Source organism: Tribolium castaneum, chromosome 1 (assembly GCF_031307605.1).
Source record: "Tribolium castaneum strain GA2 chromosome 1, icTriCast1.1, whole genome shotgun sequence".
Taxonomy (NCBI): domain Eukaryota; kingdom Metazoa; phylum Arthropoda; class Insecta; order Coleoptera; family Tenebrionidae; genus Tribolium; species Tribolium castaneum.
The window spans coordinates 11,183,419-11,203,441 of record NC_087394.1 but is presented as its reverse complement, the minus strand read 5'-3'; the positions used below and the strand labels follow the sequence as shown (position 1 = coordinate 11,203,441).

At 30.9% G+C, this 20,023-nt stretch overlaps 2 protein-coding genes across 4 annotated transcripts; both read right to left on the bottom strand.

The window, feature by feature from the left end:
• Window positions 1–1,104: 1,104 nt before the first annotated feature.
• LOC658415 (eukaryotic translation initiation factor 6) lies at window positions 1,105–2,672 on the bottom strand. The gene is made up of 4 exons (XM_008193148.3): window positions 2,206–2,672; window positions 1,896–2,154; window positions 1,659–1,835; window positions 1,105–1,381 (listed from the first exon to the last, which is right to left on the bottom strand). Exons 1-4 carry the CDS (start codon window positions 2,541–2,543, stop codon window positions 1,250–1,252), a joined length of 906 nt encoding a protein of 301 aa, XP_008191370.2. The 5' UTR covers window positions 2,544–2,672; the 3' UTR covers window positions 1,105–1,249.
• A 7,750-nt stretch (window positions 2,673–10,422) lies between these two features.
• LOC107397640 (pickpocket protein 28-like) lies at window positions 10,423–18,945 on the bottom strand. 3 transcript variants are annotated; one of them, XM_064354750.1, is made up of 10 exons: window positions 17,069–18,945; window positions 14,531–17,016; window positions 14,235–14,477; window positions 14,078–14,189; window positions 13,884–14,026; window positions 13,630–13,828; window positions 13,307–13,577; window positions 11,556–11,615; window positions 11,347–11,512; window positions 10,423–11,299 (listed from the first exon to the last, which is right to left on the bottom strand). In XM_064354750.1, the coding sequence occupies exons 2-10, from the start codon at window positions 14,662–14,664 to the stop codon at window positions 11,074–11,076; spliced, it is 1,554 nt and encodes a 517-aa protein (XP_064210820.1). In that variant the 5' UTR covers window positions 14,665–17,016; window positions 17,069–18,945; the 3' UTR covers window positions 10,423–11,073. The 3 variants fall into 3 exon arrangements, with proteins under 3 accessions (XP_064210820.1, XP_064210815.1, XP_064210818.1); XM_064354745.1 differs by having other exon boundaries at window positions 13,884–14,189; XM_064354748.1 differs by having other exon boundaries at window positions 13,884–14,189; window positions 14,531–17,013.
• Between the last annotated feature and the right edge of the window lie 1,078 nt (window positions 18,946–20,023).

Below are 20,023 nucleotides of genomic sequence, written 5' to 3'. Positions count from 1 at the left end.
AGTACAGACACATGGTTCTTAGATTTTTTTATCAAATAATTGTGAGTAGTTGGGAATACAACAAAACGTACATTTCTGTAAAATACAAAGGGTGTATAAAAAATTTGTTTTGCTCATTTTCTAATAAAGTTAGCGGTTTATATTTTGTTTGAATTCTACATTTGTTCAATAATCAACAGTTTATTATGCGCTAAACTCTGTAAGAAATAGTGATAATAAGATTTATTATCAACTGAGAAATAACTAACAAGATACGAGGAACAACTGCTAAGAAAAAATCCAACCACTTGAAATTTAACGATCGAAAAATGCAAGTTAAAATAAATAGATAATGTGTGCGTTCGTCCTACATGTAGTAGGAATCATGTTTTTGAAATTGCAGGGGCTCGTAATCTTAACGAAAGATTTCCTTTGTTAGAAACAGAAATTGTTAATAAATTTTCTTTTGCTCCAAAAAAAAAACCAATTCTTTAGGTTTTACTGACTGCCTCAGTTCAGCTTGTGAAGCAGGAATGGTTTGACAGCAAAGCAATATTCCGAATTATTGAATTCGTTAAAAATATAAAAATAGCTCATTATGTTTTTATTGAGTGTATTTTTGTATTCACAGTTGCATACGTTGCAATTACAGTCACGATCAAAAAGAATGACACCCCTAAAATCGCAGCCTTAAACCTTTTCGATATCATACAGTTGGCTAGTTTATAAACCTCGACAGTTTGTAAACTAACTTGTTTGTTGAATTTTATGATCTAAAATATTTTAATCGGACTTTTGCTATCCGGCCCGATTGGTACGGTGTTATTCTTCTTTAGCGTAACTGTACATACTATGAATCAAGAAAAATTTCAAACAAAATTCCAGTTATAAAAAAATGTTTGAAACGAGTATTAGTAGCACTAAAGCAAGTTTTTTTTATTGATTACTGGAACAACTGCATACATACCTATCTACTACTTATTAAGATAAAACGACAAAATATAGAACAAAAATATAAATACATAGATTAACTTGTTAATTTAATTATGTAATAATCAATAATTAGTTAATTATTTAGTAATTTTTTCTCGACATTTTTAATAAGGTCAAAAAAAGAAAGAACTATCTATTTTATAAGTTTAATTTCAAAAGTTGTACAGACTTTTCTTACAATTAGCAACGGCATTTTACATTGTACAAAACATAATTATATCACAGCACATGGTACAATTAACACCATTACTTGTATTAAAAGCGAGTCAGTATTTTATCATCTTAAATGAAACGCTTTTTCAATGTCAGTAAATTCCCTGGCAGTAGTTTTCATGCCAGCATATGCAAGTCTGTCATTACATATTAAACCAGATCCCACAAGTTTGTTCCCTTGATTTACGGTTCCAGGCTAAAATAAAAAATAAGTAAATAAATAAATAGGTATTAATAATACGAGTGCGAAAACACAAGATTAAAGTCCGAGGGCTGTCGTTATGCAACGAGCGTATGCGAGTTGCAACGTAGACACCCGAGAACTATAAGTGTTCAATTTTTGTGTTGAATCAGTTTAATTTAAAACTCGTTGCTATGAGAAGCGTGTTTTAAAATAGTGTTTATAATCTAGGATTCAGGTATTAAAAAAATGGCTTAAAATGTTACCAACAACATATTTTTAGGTTACTTACAACTAAAGATAACTCCAACAGCGATGATAAGTTTTCGAGTTCGTTTTGGCTAATATCCGGATTTACTAACCCTCCATAGTAATTTAAAACACAGTGCGAACCTACTAAGGGATTGTTGGCTATCATATGGCGAAAAACTTCAACTTGTAAGGTATCTGCTATCACTTCTTCAGTTTCCTGTTAACAGACGAGTTTATTGTTAGTAAAGTATTAAAAAATAAGTTAATTTTGACATACTCGGTCCAAATCTGGGTGAATAAGTGCGACACTATCATTGCAAACAATCACATTGCCTAATGCAGACAATTTATCTTCAATCTTCGATATTTTTATAGACTCGGGGAGTTCTTCTTTTAGTCGCTGTAATTCCGTATCGTAGGTCATTTCAGGTACCAAAAGTCCATTTTTATTGCCTACACATAATCGTCCTACTATCTCACAGCCCGCCAAAGAAGTGTTTACCACAGAACCCCACTGGATATCACCTTCAATCATTCTGTAAAAAAGTATTGTACAATTGGAGACAATTATGTGCCTTTTGCCATACCCTTCGACTTTTTCGTACTTTTGGGGGTCACCACCGATGAGACAATACGAATTAGTCAGTCTCATAAAAGCCCCAATTTCATTGCTACCTCCGTATTGTAATCGAAACACTGCTTCAATTTCACTCCACACATACATTTTGCGCATTCTGAACTCTTGTTTTGATATTAACCATGGGTCACCATGTGGAAGGTCATTTTCTTTGGTTATTTTTCTTATTAGGCACCAGGAATCTCTTTCGTTACTGCTGGTGTAATTACGGGTTGGAGTAATATCACAGTTTGAATTGTCACTAGACATCGCAGGATTTGAAGAGTTGTTACTACAATTCACACCCATAAAACACTTGACTTCCTTTGTTGACTAAATTTATCTTTCGCGTTTTACGGTTTATAACTCCACTACAAAGATTAGATTCTAACTGATCAGTTATTTCGTATTGCGCAACATTATATAAAATTGAATGTTTACAATTACATGTAACTGTATTTTCATTCAATAAAAATGTCACGATCTTGCACAAATGAATGTCCTTCACAAATGAATTCCTATTTATTTTGAGTTAAAAGGTGGCAAAATTTTCCAACTAAGGTCCAAAATGATAATATTTACATTTTGATTTATTTAGATAAATACGTTATTTTGTGAGTGAAAAAACAATATTTTCTGTGACAAATTTTACCTTGGTAATTAGTTCTACAAAAGTTAATCATTTACACGTCAGGGAAATTTATTATTCGGCGAGGGGTAAATCCCAAGTCAATTTTGTACACCAGATTTCCCTTTTTGCTTTGATCTCCCCGGATTTTTCTTGATATCCCCTAATTTTTTCAAAATTATTTCCCGTGATAAATGCCTATTACATGTTCACTGCAGATTTTTCTTCATTCTTTTACAATTTAATTATTATAATTTTTATTTTTTTAATTTCTATAAGATGTTCATCTTATTGAAATCAAAAGACAAGTCAAATGCAGAAATTTTAATATGATTATTTGATTTAGAGTTGTTTTATTTTTCTTGTTGTAATAAAATTTGGTGATTTTTTTATTCTACTAGTGAAAAATTAATCCCAAAAATTTATTATTGTATCTATAAGAGAAAACGTTGAATTATACACGTAAAGAAAAGTTGGCACCATCAGCTCGTGATTCTTTTCTAAAAAAAAAATTATTCACTTATCGCAAAGGGTTCAAGGGCCATTCGGAAATAAAATTAACTAGACGCCCTCTGGTGATGACTTTTGAACTATGTCGAAAACAGTAAAGAAATTTTCGTAATGCCACATTTAACTGACATTTAATGAATTGTTCAACAATTTTGCGTGTATAGTGTTAATTACTTACAATAGAAAGAATTACTTTAAAAGTACGTGGTGGTAAATCCTAACGTTGACTTTGGTTCTGTAGTTTTTCGTGGTATAAAGTGTTTATTGTTGGAACTTGAAAGTGGATAAAAAGTGAAAAATATTTAAATTTTGATTACAAAGTGTTATCAAACAGTTGTCTAATTAAAGATTATAAGTAATGGATCACAGCGAACACAAAGTTTGGCTCAAGAAACCAATAAATTAGTGAAGTGTTATGAATTTTAGATTAGAATTTTCCACTGAAAAAATCATGAAATGCTGCGGTAAATCTACAAAACTACAATAAAGATTAACAACTGCTGATATATTTAAACGTAAATTATGCCAAAAGGTAGGCTTTTCAATGTCTTTGTAATAATTTTCCAATAAAGAAAGTGAACCAAACAGTCATTCGTTATTCGTGTTTTCCTCGTCATCTCTCATTTGTCAACATAAGTTTCTTGCATCAAAGATACAATAATCATTCCGCATAGGCAATGCAATAATTGTGAAGCCCCAAAATTCGTACAACGCTCAAAATATTCGAATAAACATTTTCCCGCCATTTATGGTTACTGTTTTCGACCTAGCTCAGTGGCGCCCCCAACGGTAATTTTACTTCCGAATTGCAAATGAAAATTTTAACAAAAAAATGACATATGTCAAAAACTATGACAGATTAGCACCAACAACTTGGGTAAATTTTACTCAGATCGAAAAGGTGAATTTAAATATGCAATAAAAATGTGTGGTTACTATTTAAAAATTCAAACTTGGAGCTAATTTGAAAATAATGAAGTTGAACTCAGAATGGTCGATTTGGATCGTATACAAAATTTTAAAGCTGTACTATATTAGAAGTTGAGAAGTTTCTAATGTAGGCCCCTTAAAAATACACCCTGTATAACTAAAGGCAAATAACAACTAAAAATGCAGATGATATACTGGACTATTAGAATTGCAATATCCCTAATTTTGTCGAGCAGCTTACTTTAGCACATTTTTAACCCATTTGAACCTAAAAGGACGGTTAACACCTGTTGCATCATTTGGTGCTATTCTTATATAGGTGGGGACACCTAATTACACATTACAAGTGCAGTGTTGACATATGTTCAGTGCTAATTTAAACTTTTTGAACATTTATAAGCATTAGCACCATTTGAACGTGAGTGTAATTTATTATTCGGTGAAAAAAAATGAATGAGTATCAAAACTGAAGATTAAGTTTTATGTAACAGTTTATAATTTTATACCAATTTCTCGTATGAATACACTTGTACTTGTACAGAAAACTATTAGTACCTTGGAATAAAATATTATATTCTTTGTAATGAGCCTCTGAATCTTAGAGTACTTTAAAAGGACGCTGTTATCTCAAAAATAAAAAATGGAACATACTTTTCATCATTTTTCTATAGCTTCCTAATCACTAAACCATCTGTTAATTCTATATTTGAACAGAATTTCAACAAAAAAATGTCTCCAAGGTTATGATGGGTGTTAAGCAAAGAAAAATAAATTTTCTTGGAAAGTATAAATTACCACACTTTTGAATTTTACTTATTTTAGATCAATTTAGGGCGTATTTCAAGCAAAAACTTACTTATTTCGCATAGAACATAGCCATTATTTTGGCCTTTTACTTAAATGTATCCTATTTTTTTCAACCCCCGTTAGAATCCTGGTTAAAAACGCACGACCGTAATAATTTAATAAACAACACTGTATATCGATTTATGAAAAAACTGAACTTAGCAATTAAATTTCCATAATTTATTAAATATGACAACAAAAGCAAGTAGTAGATGGGTATACGTTCTTAGCACTTTTTTGAACTCCTATATTTTTTTGTTCAACACAAACAATCTACTCTGCATTTTTCAGCAAGCACAGTATAAATAATTTGGTGGAATTTGTTTATAATGATGCTGGTTCATGTATAGTCATTTTGAGAGCACATGATAAATAATAACAAAGCCTTTTTATGTACTTACATTTTTTAGAGTAAGAACTTCACTTATTTTACATTTCGTTAAAAATGATCTCACCTGACCTGTCTTGAACAGTTATATTGAAATTGACGTTCCCTTATACTATCTACAATTATTCTTAACTTATTTTGTAGAGTACATTATTAGAAGGTAATATAAGTGACACACAATGCTCTTTTTCGCCAAACAATTATTCAAAATTATTATGTTTTTTTCAAATACGTAGGTAACCACATTTTTCTGTAAAAAAAACTCACTTTTCTCAGTAAGTCTTATTTAAATACACCTAAAGATTATGATTATGATGGTCTAAAATGACGTTACTTTTGTCTTTTTTCACCGGTTTAGCACGTTTTTCAGCCCAGAACTCACTTATTTTTCATAATTTTGCAAAAATAAGTCAAAAACCACAAACGAAGGTCGCAAATATCATTATTTTGATTTTTTTCCTTCGTTTTATTTTTAAACATTAAACTTATAATTCTGTTAGATTTCATAACAAAAAATCCAATTAGTTAGAAATTACCATAATTTAAAATTATTGTTTTTTGCTCTTTTCCAAAAAAAAACATTTTGTACAAATACACCGAAAATTTTTTGTATGTTCATGTTATTTTTAATCAAGGAACTCACCTACCTTGTGAAATTTTGTAAAAAAATTATAAAAACTGCCATACTTTCGGTTTATTTAGACTGATTTGGCTCATTTTTCAGCTAGAATTTTTTTTTTCACGATGTTTGGTTGAAACTTGGGTTGAAACGCATCGAAAAAGTGACGTCCATATCGTTCATCGATGTTATGTTGAAAGTTCCATTATTTTAACCTATTGTTTCACAAAATTTTTCAATAACGAAATTACAAATAAACTTGAATCAACTTTGGGACGGATTATACAGTATAATTTTGTTTTTTTTTGGAAAAAAATTTCTTAAAAATAATTCTACACCCTTTCCAATTGTATTTCAGAAAAGATGTATTATTATATTTACAAATAACTCATTCTGTAATACAATTAGTTAATCTGAAAGACATTTAATTCTTTCTGAAATTACTCTGATATACTCTCAAGCTGAACTACGAATTCCTCAGTAAGATGTCAATTTATTTATTAATCAAACTTTTGATCATTTGTAAAAATCAGTCTCTTGTCATTATTTTTACAAAATGTAATAATAATGATATAAATGTGAAATAAATCACATTATGTATTGACCAAATTTTTTTTAATAGCAGTAACTAAAAACAATGTCTCTTTTTATTTTTTATTAACATATGAAATTAATAAATAATTCAAATCTAATACATAATAATAATAATTTATGTATCACAGTATAGGGCACAATTAGCCTAACACTTTTTCAAAGTATAAATCTTATCGGTTTAATTTAATTTATTTTTAATAGAAATGCATTCTCAATGTCAGTAAATTCTCTAGCAGTAGTTTTCATGCCAGCATATGCAAAACTGTCACTACATACTACACCAGAGCCAATAAGTTTGTTCCCTTGATTTACAGTTCCAGGCTAAAATTAAGAAATTAATAGAAAAGGGTAAAACATATTTTAAGTTTACTTACAACTAAGGATAACTGTAACAGCGACGATAAATTTTCGAGTTCGTTTTGACCAATATCCGAATTCACTAATCCTCCTAAATTATTTAAAGTACAATGCGAACCTACTAAGGGATTGTTGGATATCATATGGCGAAAAACTTCAACTTGTAAGGTATCTGCTATCACTTCTTCAGTTTCCTGTTAACAGACGAGTTTATTGTTAGCAAAGTATTAAAAAATAAGTTAACTTTGACATACTCGGTCCAAATCTGGGTGAATAAGTGCGACACTATCATTGCAAACAATCACATTGCCTAAGGCCGACAATTTATCTTCAATCTTTGATATTTTTAAAGACTCAGGGAGTTCTTCTTTTAGTCGTTGTAATTCCGTATCGTAGGTCAGTTCAGGCACCAAAAGTCCATTTTTATTGCCTACACATAATCGTCCTACTACTTTACACCCAGCCAAGGAAGTGTTAATCGCAGGAATCTCGCCGAGGTCACTTTGAATAATTCTTTGTATTTTTTCGTACTGTTGGGGCTCACCACCCATGAGACAATATGAATTTGTTAATCTTATAAAAGCACCAATTTCATTACTATTCCCGTATTGTATTCGAAACGCTGCTTTGGGTGATCTCGAGAGCCAACTTTTACGCATTCTGAATTCTTGTTTTGATAGTAACCATGGGTCGCCCTGTAAACGGTCCGAATCTTTTGATATTCTTTTTAATAGCCACCAGTTCCCATATTCTCCACTGCTGGTGTAATTACGTGTAGGAATAATATCACTATTTGTATTATCACTGGACATTGCAGAATTTGAAGAGGATTCCACTACACTACAGTTCACAGCCAGTTCGAGTTGTAAAAAAACTACAAACTTACTTTGTTGACTAGTAAAGTTATTTCTGGCATCAAACGCTCGCGTTTTACGGTTTTATAATCCCACTCTCCCGCGCAACGCTCAGTTATTTCAAATTGCGCAACATTATATAAAATTCTGTGTTTACATCTAGAAATGTGACAATGTTGCACAAATGTTATTTTTTCCTGTTGAAACGTAAAAACCACATTTTTCGTCAGTTTTATGTTTCTTATTTTTTATTAAAGTCACTTTTCTTTTGGCCTGTTTAGAACGGAAAATTCACTTTTTTGTGATTGTTTTTTTTTAAAACACGGCCACAACAATCCTGTAAGCTGGTTTAAAATCATTAACTTTGATCTTTTCAAATGCTTAACAGTATTTTTCTGTAAAAAACTCAAATGTTCAAATACACTGAAAGATTACCAATGGTGGTTGAAAATTATTAAGGACCATTCTGTAGGAAATTTTATCATCTTTAATTTTGGTAAGAAGAAAAAAATTGATCGGAGTAACAGTTTCCAAGATATAAGCAAAAAACCAATAAAAGACTGCTTTAACCCTCTTCCTTTCCTCGAGCTCACCCCCCAACCTCGGGGACTTTTGATATATGTCTACCCAAGTGTAAAGGAAGCTTTTAAAAAAAACTCCAACTCTCTAGGAATTTTTTCCACCGATTTACCTAATTTGACTGGGCTAATGGAGTACCTAAATTATAATTATATAACTATAATTATAGTTATAACTATAACTATATAGTTTTTGAATCAGATAATTTCTTCTTTCCCGAAATTTCATTGAACCACGCCAAATCATCATTTAACTACGCATAAAATTCCGTAATTTTAAGCAAAAATCGATTTACTTTGCGAAATCTCTTTAAGAAAATCAAAAAAAAACGTAGATACTTTTGGTCTATTTAGAGAATTCAGCTATTTTTTGGACAATAAATTAATTTATTCTTCCTCAAAGTTTTGTTAACCTAATTACGTTGAAAATTTCGTTATTTTGACCTAAAATTTAATTTGCTTTAAAAACATTAAAAAAAGAGATTGCTTTATTTAGTTGACGGTTAAACGAAAATAATTCTGGTTACCAATTTATTTCCTAGTTTGGCGTATTTCAGTGTTTGATTACGATTTAATTACCGTTAAAATCCTTAGCGAACAAAATGTGTCGGGCTAACAACTTTTTTCAGGATTAAGAATTCAGCTCGTTTTGAACGAGAAACTTACTTTTTTCCCGAAATTTTGTTGAAAACCCCATTTAATTACGAGGAAAATTCCGAGCGAAAAACTAATTTGCTTTCTAAAATTTCATAAAAAATGCATAAGTACTTTTGGTCTATTAGAGAATACAGTCTTGTCTTTGGACGAGAAAATAACTGATTCTTTCCTTACATTTTTTTGAATCACGGCAAAAAATCATTTACTTACGTAAAAAAATCCGTGATTTTGGGTTAATAAATACTAATTTGGTTTGCGAAATTTCGTTAACACAATAGATAAAAAATGAAGTACTTCTGGTCTATTTAGAGAAATTCCCAGCTTTTTTAGAGCGAGAAGCTAATTTCTTCTTTCCTGAAATTTTATTGAAACACACCAAAACCCCATCTAATTACATAGAATGCCGTTATTTTAACCTCAAAACTTATTTGCTTTGCGAAATTACGACAAAAAAACAAAAATTTTGCGTTCCTGCACCTTTGGTCTATTTAGCTATTATTTAATTATTTTTTTTTTTGAGCGAGAAACTAACATTATTTCCGGAAATTTTGTTGAATACGCCAATAAATCATCCAACTGCATAGAAAATTCCATCATTTTGAGCTAAATACTAATTTCCTATGCGATTTTTTTAAATAAAAAGATAAAAAAACGGTTTACTTTTGGTCTATTTAGAGAATTCAGCGCCTTTCTGAGCAACAGTTTGTTGAAACACCCCAAATAATTACGTAGAAAATTTCGTTATTTCCGTTTAGTATTTTTGAAAACAATGAGAATTCAGCTTGTTTTTGGTCGAGAAACTATACTTAGACCTTTTTTTTCCTGAAATTTTGTTGTAGTAAGACAAAAAAAACATTATTTTGAGCTAAAACCAAATTTGCTTTGATTTCGTCAAAAAATAATCAAATACATGACGTACAACTTTGGTCTATTTATAAAAATAGGTTCGTTTTTGAACGAAAAATTAATTTATTCTATCCTGAAATTTTGTTGAAACATGCCAAAATCATGTAATACTGTAGAAAATTCCGTTACTTTGAGCTAAAAACACATTAGCTTCATTGATAAATTCTGACAGATAAGATAAAAAATGACGTAGATATTTAGATCTATTTAAAGAATTCAACTCTATTTCTATTAGCCGTGCAGTTTGTTTGGGTTCATTGAGGTGCAAATAGCGTACTCTTGGCATTAACTTTTATGAGTTACTCTGGTAACAGGTTAGTCATTTGCAGTACAATGTTTTTTATAAAAGTCAGCCGAAAGTATTAGAAACTACTTCTTTTCCGAAATTTTAGTGAATCACCCCAAAGATCTTCTAATTACGAAGAGAATTCCGTAATCTTGAGCTAAAAACTAATTTTGCGAAGTTTCGTCAAAAGAAGAAAAAAAAATTTCTTTGCTGAAATTTGTTGACACACACCAAAACTCGCTCTAATTAGGTACGAATAGAAAAGCTAAAAACTAATTTGCTTTGCGACATTGCGTCAAAAAAAGTTATCAAAAAATGATCAACTTTTGATTTATTTAGAGTCAGCTTATTTTTGAGTGAGAATCTAACTTATTCAGTCCAGAAATTCCCTTGAAACACACTTTCGTAGAAAGTAAAACTTTGTTTTACTTCTTGTTGTATTTTCTTGGCGTGGAAAATAAATAAAACAAAGCTAAAAAACCCGACACACCAAACCTTTATTTGAAACGCGTAGTGTTTTTCTAAAGTAATCAATAGCAAGTCCTATTCTTTTCAGACTTTCTTTTGATCATTCGTATTGCACAATATTAAATCGAGTTTTAAATTGCGTATTTACATGTAACACATTTTAGAAGAAAAGTGCAAAAATGAAGTAGAAAAATTCTGAAGTAAATATAAATAAGCGATCATTTAGGGGAACCCCACCATCGGCCAAAAACTTTGCAGTTGCAGTAAGGTCTCAAAGTCAAGAAATAAATCAACTCAACTGCTGAAATTAAGGAAAATCCCGTGAACAATCCTAAAAGTCCACCAAAATTTGATATTAAATCAGACACACCGTAGAGTTCTTTTCGTTCAAGTGACATAAATTCGTCGTGTTTGAAGTAAATTTTTACTTGTGCATATCTTCGTCTAGAAAAACAAAAACAGTTAAACGCCATCAAAAAAATAATTTATACTTTTCACTGGCATTTCTATCAACATTCTCTGAAAATGTTTGATATGAAACATCTGTCTGAGACACTTCCACATTGTAATGTAAATTATTACAAGACGGCCTACAACCACATGCATATTCGCTCGGATCTGATCTCTTTATTTTCACTTCTTCGAGTTTGAATTGCACTACAATAAGTCTGTAATTTATTTAACGCACAAATTGGGTTACCTTTAACGAGTTCTAAGCAGTTATAACTTCCAGCACCACAAACAGGAGTCTCGCCCTCCCCTAAAATTTAATTTAATTTTATCACTACAACAATAGTGTATTTATTATAAGTGATAGAAATGCATCATTATATGCGAGTTAGAATTAGGACACTTCTCACGAGCTTTATAATGGCATTTCGATCACGTGTGACATACGACATTTTATCTTACAGGTGTATTGTAAAAAGAAAATCCAAGAAATTCAAGTAAATGTCCGTCTGTAACATTAGCACAGTTCTACAGCGTGGAATTTTAACTAGAATAAAATTCATAACTTTGATTTAGTCGATTTTGGTGAAAATTCCCGAAACAGGTCAATTTTTTTTTATTTTATCCACCTCTAACTTTTTTTTCAAATGTAATGGTATGTCAAGTGACACCTTGTATGAAAGCCCTTTCCGCAAGCATTAGAACGCACTATTTGTTTTTTGAATTTTTTCAAAGCCTACGTGATAAAAAAATAACAACTCATCGTATAAGTGGAATTATTTAATGCAACAATTGTTCAAAATGGGCACCGTTCCTCTCCTGAGAAGTAACATAACGATTGTAGCATAAATTTCTAACATTTTGCAACATTTCTAGTGTGATTTGCCTAATTACAACTTATAAAAATTGGTTTGCATTTTTTTATCGCGTAGGCTTTGGAAATATTCAGAAAACAAAGAGTGCGTTGTATTCCTTGCTAAGTGTTCTTTCATATGAGGTGACATCTGACATACTGTTATATTTGAAAAAAAAAGTTAGAGGTGGCTGTGCATTCTTGAAAATAGTTAAACAAAAACCGCATGCACCAAATTATGTGCAAAGAAAATCAAAAATCGAGCTATTTCAAGATTTTTTACGAAAATCGCTTATATCCAACTTACAAATTTTATTTTAGTCAATAATTCCACACTGCTTTAATTTTTTTATCACTTGGGCATTGACAATATTTAGACAATTAATGGTGCGTTGTACTGCTTTCGCAGTGCTCTTTTACGTGAGGTGTCACACGATATACTCTTACATTTGAAAAAAAAAGTTGGAGGTGGCTGTGCAGTTTTGACAGCAAATAAACAAAAATCATGTCCACCAAATGATGGACAAGAAAAAACAAAAAGCGATCTGTTTCTGGAATTTTTACAAAAATTGCCTATATCCAAGTTATGAATTTTATTCCAGTTAAAAATTCCAGACAGTTTTCGTAGTGACCTGTGTTGCTATAGTTATGAAATAAATAGTCTCATTGTTTTCCCCAATTTTCCCCGGATTTACTCACTTGTTAGTAGAACTGTCAGCTTTATATTTCTTATGAAAGAAATTTTATTTCTCTCACCGGAAACAATGATACAATGTGTTCAAAAATGATTGTTCATCATGTCGACTATGGAATCCAAATTCAGTGTGCCGCTTCTTTCAAATGACTATTGAAGTCTAGGTATTGTTGTCTCTGGTGAATCTTTAAATAAGTTTTTACTCACTTTTTTGTTTTATGTTTAGGGTTTGTCTTCATTTTTTTATATTTTCGTGATTTTTATTGTGTATTTTTTAGTTTTTAGATTCGATGCCTGTTTGCATTATTTTGACAGATCCATCACTTTGACGTCATTCACAATTTGAATTAAGCGGCACATTACGTTAGGTGACTTGATGAACAAACATTTTCGAACACATTGTATAATATACTTAAAAAAAAACTGCACCTGTAAGATATTTTTTTAAACTCACTAGGCATAAAATAGAACACACATCCACATGTTTTCATGGTAAAATTCGTGTAACATTCCAGTTGGCAATTTGACTGGCTGTAGACCAAAAAATACTTCAAAACCTTTTCACCTTTCAAGTAACACCTTCGTTTTTTTGGATTAATGTTTTTCACCTCGGGAGATGTTAAAATGAGTGCAGGTTCTATAGCGACGGTTGTTTCCTTATCGTGTGACACTCTGATATAATTTTTCGACATTCGAGGAATATCTTGAGGCCTATGAATTAACAACTGAAATTGGAAACTTGTAATTTTTAGCCCACTTTTTTCCAATTTTGTTTACACGATATCCTTGCACAGCTGAACACTTTTCGTCATAATCTACTTGATCAACTAACACTAAGTCTAATGAGTTATCAACACCTGATTTGAAAGCTCTGTAAGGATAACTGTGCACTCCTGCACTTTCTGTAAATCCAGTTTCACCATCAAATCCACTGGAATAATTGGACTTGGTAAAATTTAACTTTTCGTCATAGATTCTAAAACATGAATGGTATTTTTTGTTGAGAGCATTGGTTTGTTGTTTATTGTTACACATTGGGGCGGAAAATTTCCGATTTTTCCAACATGTTCATGGAATAGCAGATTCCTACATCTGTAATGATTGGAGTGTAACTACTTTCATCACAGGTAAAATGTTCCAAGAACGAGCAACTTAGTTCGATGTTGGGCTTTAACTGCCTTGAACATTTTGTCATTATTTTTTTATTCCTCATTTTGTATTTTACCTCCTCTATAAGTAGAAAAAAATCGTCACCGACCGTTTTATTCACTAGTAAGTTGGGAAATTCGTTTCCCAAATTCTTACAAACCATTCGTAAGTAAAAAAAAGCATGAGATCTGCAATTTTTTCTATATTTTCAATTTTTTTTCGCACTTACTTACTCAAAGTGTGAAAGGGATTCATTATTGAGCAACTTTCCATAAACACGGCTGTAATTAAACTTCGATTGTGAACACTTTGATTCCGGACAGACAGTGACTGCCGGAAAAGGTATTTCGTATAAAGACTTGACTTCGTTTGCAAAACTGACAACGATCGGATTTTTTTGGTACTTGATCCAAATTTCGTGAATCATAAAACTACAGCCACTTATGGATAATAACAGTGTGAGGAACCAAAATATCCTGAAAATTGAAATAATGTGACAATAATTTATCAAGCTTGTTGCTAAAGTAACTTTTCGGCTTTTGGTCTTCTTTCAGTTAAATAATGAACGCCATGTATGTTACATGTTTCACAATATTCACGCAAATATCTGCAAGCGTTAAGACATAGAGTGGGGTCCTTTTTGGGGCCCACACGGGTAACCATTTTTACTTCATTCTAAGAATGAAAATTTAGAAAATAATAAGGTATTGCCATTGTTGTTAGTGTTTAAATGGGAAATTGTTTTGACCTATTAAAATGGCATGTGTTTGTGGCTATAAATTATTTAGAAAAAAACTCTCATACAGTGGATACAGATTAGAAAAAATTGATAATACATACTTAGTTTAAAATAAATATTGAGCAATTCAGATTATTAAGATAACTACGTGTGATTGAAAGATAATGGATATAACACGAGCACAAGCGTTTTTATTTAAAATATTATTAGATATTGTTAATATTGTTATTGCTGTTGGCTTATGGGTATTGATCCATAAGAGTCTAGAGAATGAGGGAACTTGGTCATTTTCAATTATTTTAATAAGCTCGATTTTTAATAATTTAAGATGCATTTTTTAAGTGAATGTTGCGCAAAATTTTATTGTAGCTTTAAGAACTCGATTTACAATTTCAAATAGACAACAGGTATCTCTAAATTGGGAATAATTAATAAAAGCGTATTTCTGAGAACATAAATTCCCCAAAAATTGTGTATGCGTCGATAATAGGAAAAAGAAAAGTTTGTTTCTAAATTCTTTCCATTTTTTTCTAAATTGCAAATAACAATCTCAAAAAAAATGAGAGAACACCTGCAATTATTATTAGATGAACTCACAAAACACTAAATGGCAGTCGAAAGAACAAAAGTGTAGACAGGGCCGAGCTAAGCCGGTGTGCAAGGTGTGACACAATTTATTTCACGAATGCGTTCTTGTTCTTGAGATTAATTTGCTAGAAGAACTTCAAAAGAAATCTTTAAATATTGTGATATGTGGTGATTTTAACGTCGATTTTTCCGTTGCCTCTTCGTCAAGCTTATCTTTAATAAACACCTTTAGTTCCTTTAATTTAGTAAAGCAAATTCTGGAACCAACTCGGGTTAGTGTAAATAGTGCAACTTGTATAGATAACATCTTTACTAACCTTCCAAAAGACTCATGCCATCTTATTGATTCACATGTTTCCGACCATCTGGGACAATTACTTGTAACCCGTTTTGAAATTAATAATATAAAATCCATGTCTTACTTGCGCAGAAACTTCAATGTAAATAATCGTAACTCATTTGTATCAACATTACAACAAGATGCTCTCTTTAGCAACTCCAGCTCTGATATAGACTTTGAAAGCTTAAAATCAATTTTTGATGCGCAATATAATAATGTCTTTCCTTTAAGGAAAACCACTGTTAAAAGGAATCTAAAGAAGAAAACTTCTTGGGTAACAGAACAAATGAAACGCATGTCACTTTTATTAAAAGATTTATTTCATATTATTTGTAGCAACCCGAATAATTCAACTTTAAAAAATATATATAATATAAAAAAGAAAGAATATAGACAACTGATAAATAAGGCAAAGATTGATTATAACGATAAAAGGATTATTGAGGCTGGTAACAATAAAAGTAGAGTGGCTTGGGACATTATCAGATCTTCTAGTTCTTCATCAACACAAACTCGTAATATAGAATTACATAATAGTTCTGGCGTCTTAACAAAAGATCCTACAATTTTGGCAAATATGTTTAATAGACACTTTATTGTCAGTGATGATAGTTTACTGAAGAATAAATTTAATAATACTTTTAGTACATCTTGCTCTTCCAGTTTTTTTCTTCTTCCAACTAATATACTAGAGGTTGAAGCCATTATAAAAAGTGTATCAAAAAAGAAAGCTTCTGGATCTGATAATGTTCCCTGTAATATTTTGGCAGATGTTAATCAAAACATTTCTGAGATTTTGGCAAATTCTATTAATAACTCTTTTAGTTCAGGCGTATTTCCGCAATCTTTAAAGGAAGCTATTGTGGTTCCTGTTTATAAAGGTAAAGGATCCAGAGCAGATATCAACAACTACCGTCCTATATCTCTTTTACCAGCGTTTTCTAAGGTGTTTGAAAGGTTATTGTACAATCGTCTTTACAACTATCTCGTATCCAACAACTTTCTCTCCAATTGTCAGCATGGGTTTCTTAAAGATCGTTCTACAAATTCTGCAATTTTTGAAACATTAAATTATATTGTAAACTGTTTAGATCGTGGGGAATCAGTCATCGGTATTTATTTTGACCTTACTAAAGCATTTGACACACTTGATCATGAAATATTATTAACCAAGTTGTTCAATATTGGTGTCAGAGGCATTGCATTAGAACTTTTCCGATCTTATTTATCCGACAGGTCTCAAAGAGTTCGTTTCACTTATAACAGTAATGGCGCTATCTTGAATGTGTTGTCCGAGCCAATTACCATTTCAAAAGGTGTTCCTCAAGGATCCATATTGGGGCCGCTGCTATCCATTCTTTATGTAAACAATCTTAAAAAATCTTTAAATAAATACTCACCCTGTCAATTTGCTGATGATACATCTTGTATAGCAATAGGTAAAGACCTACACACTACTTCTGCGGAAGCTTCGGACGCAATTTCTAAAATGTATAAATATTGTGGGGCTCAGTTTTTAGAATTAAATATGAACAAAACTCTTGTGGTACAATATAGAAATGGCCCAATGTCATCCAGTATCTATATTAAGCTTGGTACAAAATCTGTTCCGTTGGCCGATGAAGTAAAGTTTTTAGGCTTATACATCGATAAAGCTTTAAAATTTAACGCACATAGTAATTATGTATGTCGCAAACTAGCCAAATATTCATACATTATTCGTAACTTGCGCACTAGTGTAAGTATAGATACTTTAAAAATGTTTTATTTTGCGTATGTACACTCTACTCTCTCGTATGGATTAATATTTTGGGGCTCTTCTACAAGTTCAAAAGAAGCCTTTGTGTTGCAAAAAAGAATCATACGATGCATGCTTTTCAAAAAACCACATGAGAGTTGTAAGCCCTTTTTTAAATCACTTGGAATTCTACCTCTAACATCAATGTATATCTACAGTCTCGCAGTATTTGTGAAAGAGAATGAGCATCTCTATGAAAAAAATAAAGACAAATATGATGTAAGTTTCAATAAAGTTACAAGGTTCTGTAAAGACATCCGAATTCCAGAACATAACTCCTCTTTTTTTAAAAATGGTGTTTATTATAAGTCTGTTCAGATTTTCAGAAATTTGCCGCAGGACATTCGTTTGCTAAATTCGCTGACACAATTTAAATCTAAGTTAAAATCATATTTATTAGAGCATTGTTATTATAAACTTGATGATTTTGTTAACTAACAAAGTTAACATGCTCGATATGACGGTGCCGATATCTCGGAAGAGATCAATGGCTGTACGAATTATTATTATTATTATTATTATTATTATTATTATTATTATTATTATTATTATTAAGCGCCTGTATGCAATCAAATGGATTAATGCATACAGCAGACCTTTTCTCTGGGAGCACAAAATTTATAAAGTATAAATAAATAATCAGAATCATCTCCATTATGTGAACTAAAAAACCAGAGGTTTTCATAAAATAGAGATAGTACACTGATTCGAATTTAGTTTTTGTTAAACTGTTTATTATGTAATTAATACAACAAAGCAATAATAATGTACTATGAACAATGAACTAATTGGTAACAGAAAAATATTTAATCAGTTTAATCTTTTCCTTTAAAGAATTTAGAACAAAATCTCTGGTTTTTCTCAGAATTTTTTTTTCGAGCGCTTTTAAACCGCTTCAGCTGTATTTACGTTTTTAGTTCTCTCATAGTTAAATTTATGTCAACCTCTTCGTCTGTTCCATCTTCTAAGCTCCTTATAATTTCATATCTCTCAATTACTGTCAGAACATCGTTTTGTAAATTTATTTATGATGAAAAATGGAGTAAAATGAATACAAATTATCACTAGTCTCAATACATTGAAGGAATAAATGTATGCGAATACTAAAAGTTTTAAATTGCAAAAAAATCCTGAAAAATTAAAAGAGCACAGAAAAAAGACCCATGTGCAATTTTTTCGTGGTCCGTTTAACTGTAATTATCTCCAATAGTTTTTTGGTACGCTATTCTATTTCTTTATTTAAAGTAAGTTTGAGTAAAATGTCCAACCATAAACATAACAACTTGTTTAGTCCTTTTACAAAATTAAGTAAAAACGTTTTTTAAACATTCAGTTAATCGACAACATTGTGGAGCAATTTGTTTATGAAAATGAGAACAACCCAGTAGCAGATTCTAAAATTTATTTTAAAATTCACTTTTTGCTTAGAATGCTCTTAGAATTCTCTTAATATTAGCACTTTCTGTTTGTGGAGAGAGGACCTTTTCAGAAAAACTTTATAAAATTATATAAGTACGACGATGTCCCAAAATCTATTTAATAATTTTCCTAACTTTCTACTCCTGCCACTGCAGGGAATGAAAGGGAAATACCCATCAATAGCCTAGTTAAACTATATTTTAGAAAAAGAATTTGCCTAGAGTAAAGTAAGGTGAATTTATTGAGTAAATTATTTAAATATTAGGTATGCTGAGTATTTATTCAGCAGCTTTTGTACCTGCACAAAATTTAAAACTATCCTTGTTACGAATAGTTTTATTTTTGTATAAATATACTATTTTAAAACATTTTAAAAATAAACAGTTGCTTTCATTTATTTGACTTAGTAACTTTTAACTACTACATATTTTAATCAGGGGTGCAATATTTGGAACCTGCACACGGGCGGCCAGTTGACTTGGCTCCTCACAGAGTGTAGATGTTTTTCTTATATTTATATTTATTTAATATCTTAAGGGTCGTTACAGAACATGAAAATTCTGTAAACCGACTCCCTTCGGTGATTTTCTGGATAATTTTTGAGTTTTTTGACAACACTGCGAAATATGTGAGCTTACTTTTCACGAACTTTTGCAAAATAATTACGTTTCTGAATGAAATAATTTCACTGTCAACTCAGTTTTAGAGGATGAGTGTGCCCTTAAAATATTCTTTCGAAACCTATTTTTTACACACAATAATTGAGTGGATTCCGACTGGCCAATAATCTGGATATAAAACTTAAAAAAAACAGCATTGCCTTTTGGCAAAATACAATATTTAGTGCCCTTTCACATTTTTTAATTATTTGGGACAGTTTCCACAGACTTTTCGTCTTTTATTTGATTTTTTAAAATCTAAATCCATTTTTAATGCGTCAAATGTCAAATTGATGAAAAGCGCGCGCGCATGCGCAATGCTTTTCAAAAATGTTCATTTTCTGATTTGGAATATTCTATCAATAGATTGTTTTTCTCTAAAATGAAATTCTCAATTCAGTATTTCTTTCTGATTTCCATTTCCTGTCAGTGTCCCAGTTTCATCTAACATTACAATGAAGCCAATGAAGGGTAAAATA

Excerpts from the sequence above, each read along its gene's own strand:
- LOC107397640 (XM_064354745.1), bottom strand. The coding sequence starts at position 14,664 with ATGGTTACCCGTGTGGGCCCCAAAAAGGACCCCACTCTATGTCTTAAC. Across the intron at positions 14,190-14,234 it reads GAATCCCTTTCACACTTTGA|ATCTCATGCTTTTTTTTACT; the intron begins GTAAGTAAGTGC and ends AAAAAATTGCAG. Across the intron at positions 13,578-13,629 it reads CAGCTGTGCAAGGATATCGT|TTGTTAATTCATAGGCCTCA; the intron begins GTAAACAAAATT and ends TTCCAATTTCAG.
- LOC658415 (XM_008193148.3), bottom strand. The coding sequence starts at position 2,543 with ATGGGTGTGAATTGTAGTAACAACTCTTCAAATCCTGCGATGTCTAGT. Across the intron at positions 2,155-2,205 it reads AAGTACGAAAAAGTCGAAGG|AATGATTGAAGGTGATATCC; the intron begins GTATGGCAAAAG and ends ACTTTTTTACAG. Across the intron at positions 1,382-1,658 it reads TGTTGGAGTTATCTTTAGTT|CCTGGAACCGTAAATCAAGG; the intron begins GTAAGTAACCTA and ends TTTTTATTTTAG.